Source organism: Sesamum indicum, linkage group LG3 (genome assembly GCF_000512975.1).
Source record: "Sesamum indicum cultivar Zhongzhi No. 13 linkage group LG3, S_indicum_v1.0, whole genome shotgun sequence".
In the NCBI taxonomy this organism is placed as follows: domain Eukaryota; kingdom Viridiplantae; phylum Streptophyta; class Magnoliopsida; order Lamiales; family Pedaliaceae; genus Sesamum; species Sesamum indicum.
In genome coordinates this window covers 484316-486941 of record NC_026147.1, presented here as the reverse complement: position 1 = coordinate 486941, position 2626 = coordinate 484316, and the positions used below count along the sequence as shown (strand labels likewise).

Genomic DNA, 2626 nt, shown 5'->3' with positions numbered 1-2626 from the left:
TGAAAGTACATTTCCCATATTTGCAGCATAATGCAGTATCTGGAAAGTACAACTTTTTATGCTTTGGGTACCCTTGACCAGTAGAAGAGGTAAATTAGAGGGTCGTTTGGCTAAATTTATTTAAAAATATTTGATCAATTTATACATTTCAAAAAAGATATTTGTAGAGTTTAAAAATCAATTTTAAATTTTTCTAAAAAATAAGCTAGCTCCCAAAGTGTTAGAATAAAACAAATTTCTGGAGTTTATAAGATATTAATAATGACAATTTTATAATTAATATGACCGGAAGTGAAAGAGCTTGTTAAGATACGAAGAATAGTTAGAGCTTGATAAAAAAAACCTTAAAATAAGCTTACGACACATCTTAGCTCTGATTCTTATATACGAGTTCTATGTTTTTTTGGAAAATCAAATACTTTATAATAACTTATAATTATGTTCTCAGGATTTTCACCAACATCTTTCGACTATTCAATCTCTATGATTCTATACAAACCTCAACCAATCAAACTTAAGACCTCCATGTAATAAATTGTATGCTTGTTTTTCACCCACAAATTGTTGCATATATACTCTTTGAGTTGGACAGACATTCTTTGCTTTCAGACAAGAGTTGAGTGCTTGTCAAAGGCTCTCAAGTAATGGTACAATGTAAGAACACTCTGATCTTGTCTTGCCAAAGGGCTCTCACTAGGAGCAGCCCTTATAGTAGTTCTTTCAGGCGATCTTGGTGGGGAGGCATACATGACTGAGGCCTCCCACATTTCTCTTCGTCTAATTTCCCGTTCTTCAAAGTATCGTTCTGCACGTAACGCTGTGATGTATAGGCCGAAGGCCAGGAATACCGTCACTAGGCCGAGAACTCCGGCTGCTGTGAACAAACCTTGTCGAATGGTTAGGCAACTAGGCCGTGGCGCCGCCCAATTTTTCAGGTGGCCCGACTCGATGCTTAGTCCGATCAGTAGTAGAATCTCTCCTACTGCAAATGACATCCTGCAATTCAATTAAAGAGTCATCAGCTGTTGCAGTGTAGAGCCCGACCTAATATTATAATTTGGTTCAAATGCATAAAAAATCTAACTTTATAATGTATCACATATTTGTTCAAGAAGATTTTCTGTTTATTAATATTTTTATAACAGGATAAAATATAATTAACCCAATTTTCTTACCACGTGGCGACGAAGAAAGATCCAGCTTGTCGTGTAAGATTTTTGGCAAAGACAGAATCGAGGTCCCACGACATCTCCATCAGAGCGTCCGAATCACTCACTGCGAGCAATAAGTATGTGTGCTGCACCACCATGGCCATTGCCAGGGCCAAGAATGCGGCAGTTGCCGATAAAAGAGGCAGCTTCCCGCCGCCGGTGTATGCGCACTGTTCACCTGCACAATTGTATCATATTATAGTCCATGTAATCTAATGTTATCGACGATACATGTATGCTAAAAAAATAGCACGAATCATCATCGACCCCATCAACAAGCAAAAATTTGCAAAAAGAATAGCAAACAATTCATGCTAATTAGAAATGGCCACAAAAATATGTCGTTACAAAGCAATAGGGAAAAACGCTATTTTTGTCTTGCATGAATTAATTTTTACAATTTAGTCCTATAACATTAAAATTTTGGCAATTTTCATCATTTTTCGTTCAATTTTGACTGAAAAATTGCATGTGACTTGCACATAACTCAATGAAATAGCAAATGCAGTCTTGTAACTTTGGGACGTTGACATTCTTAGTTCTGTAATTTAGGGGAGTTGGCATCTTTGATCCCGTAAAAATTGATTTACAGAACTAAAATTATAATTTGATTGGTCACATGCAATTTTCTAGAAAAATTGGCTGGAAAAAGACTAAATTAAGCCGCCAAAATTATAAAATTACATGATTAAATTACGAAAATAAATTTGTATAGGATAAAAAATGTCACCCTCCTAAATTACAAGGCTAAAATTATATAAAGTGGTACCTGGGAGCGGGCAGACTCGGCGACGAGGCAGAGGATGAAGCAGAAGAGGCCTAACAATATGCATAATACCATGAGGAATGCGGCAGTTTTGGTGCGGAGAAGAGTGGGTTTGGGGGTGGGAGCAAGATCGGCATGAGTGACTGCCATCAAGTTTTGGTTTGAAGAGGTCGGAGATGAGTGATGAGCATTTGGAGATAAATCAACTTTTGTGCATTACAAAAGGAGAATTACTTGGAACAAAGGTTGCTTAAAGCCCAGATATTCCAATATTCTTCCCCCCTTTTTGTTCTTCAGTTTTCATACACCAACATATTTATATGCATGCTGCTTTTTCTTTCTTTTTTTTTATTAAGATATATATGTCATGTCGGAAATTAGAATTTTGCAACGTTTTTATCGTTATAAGTTAATCTATGATGTAAGGATACAGACACGATGATAACTTAAAAAAATTAGGACATGACACAATATTAACACAGTTATAAATATATTTTTTTTATTATATATATAAAAAATTAAAATATAACACTTTGTGTTTGTGTAAATATTAAAAATAAAATACTTATAAAAATATATATTATTTAAAATAACAAAAATATTAAATTTATAAAAAGAACGTGATAAAAAAAAAGATGAATGAAAATTA

General features: G+C 34.5%; 1 protein-coding gene across 1 annotated transcript; it reads right to left on the bottom strand.

Moving 5' to 3' along the window:
• LOC105157054 lies at positions 422-2378 on the bottom strand. Its single transcript, XM_011073351.2, has 3 exons — positions 1981-2378; positions 1176-1381; positions 422-996 (listed from the first exon to the last, which is right to left on the bottom strand). The coding sequence occupies exons 1-3, from the start codon at positions 2125-2127 to the stop codon at positions 606-608; spliced, it is 744 nt and encodes a 247-aa protein (XP_011071653.1). The 5' UTR covers positions 2128-2378; the 3' UTR covers positions 422-605.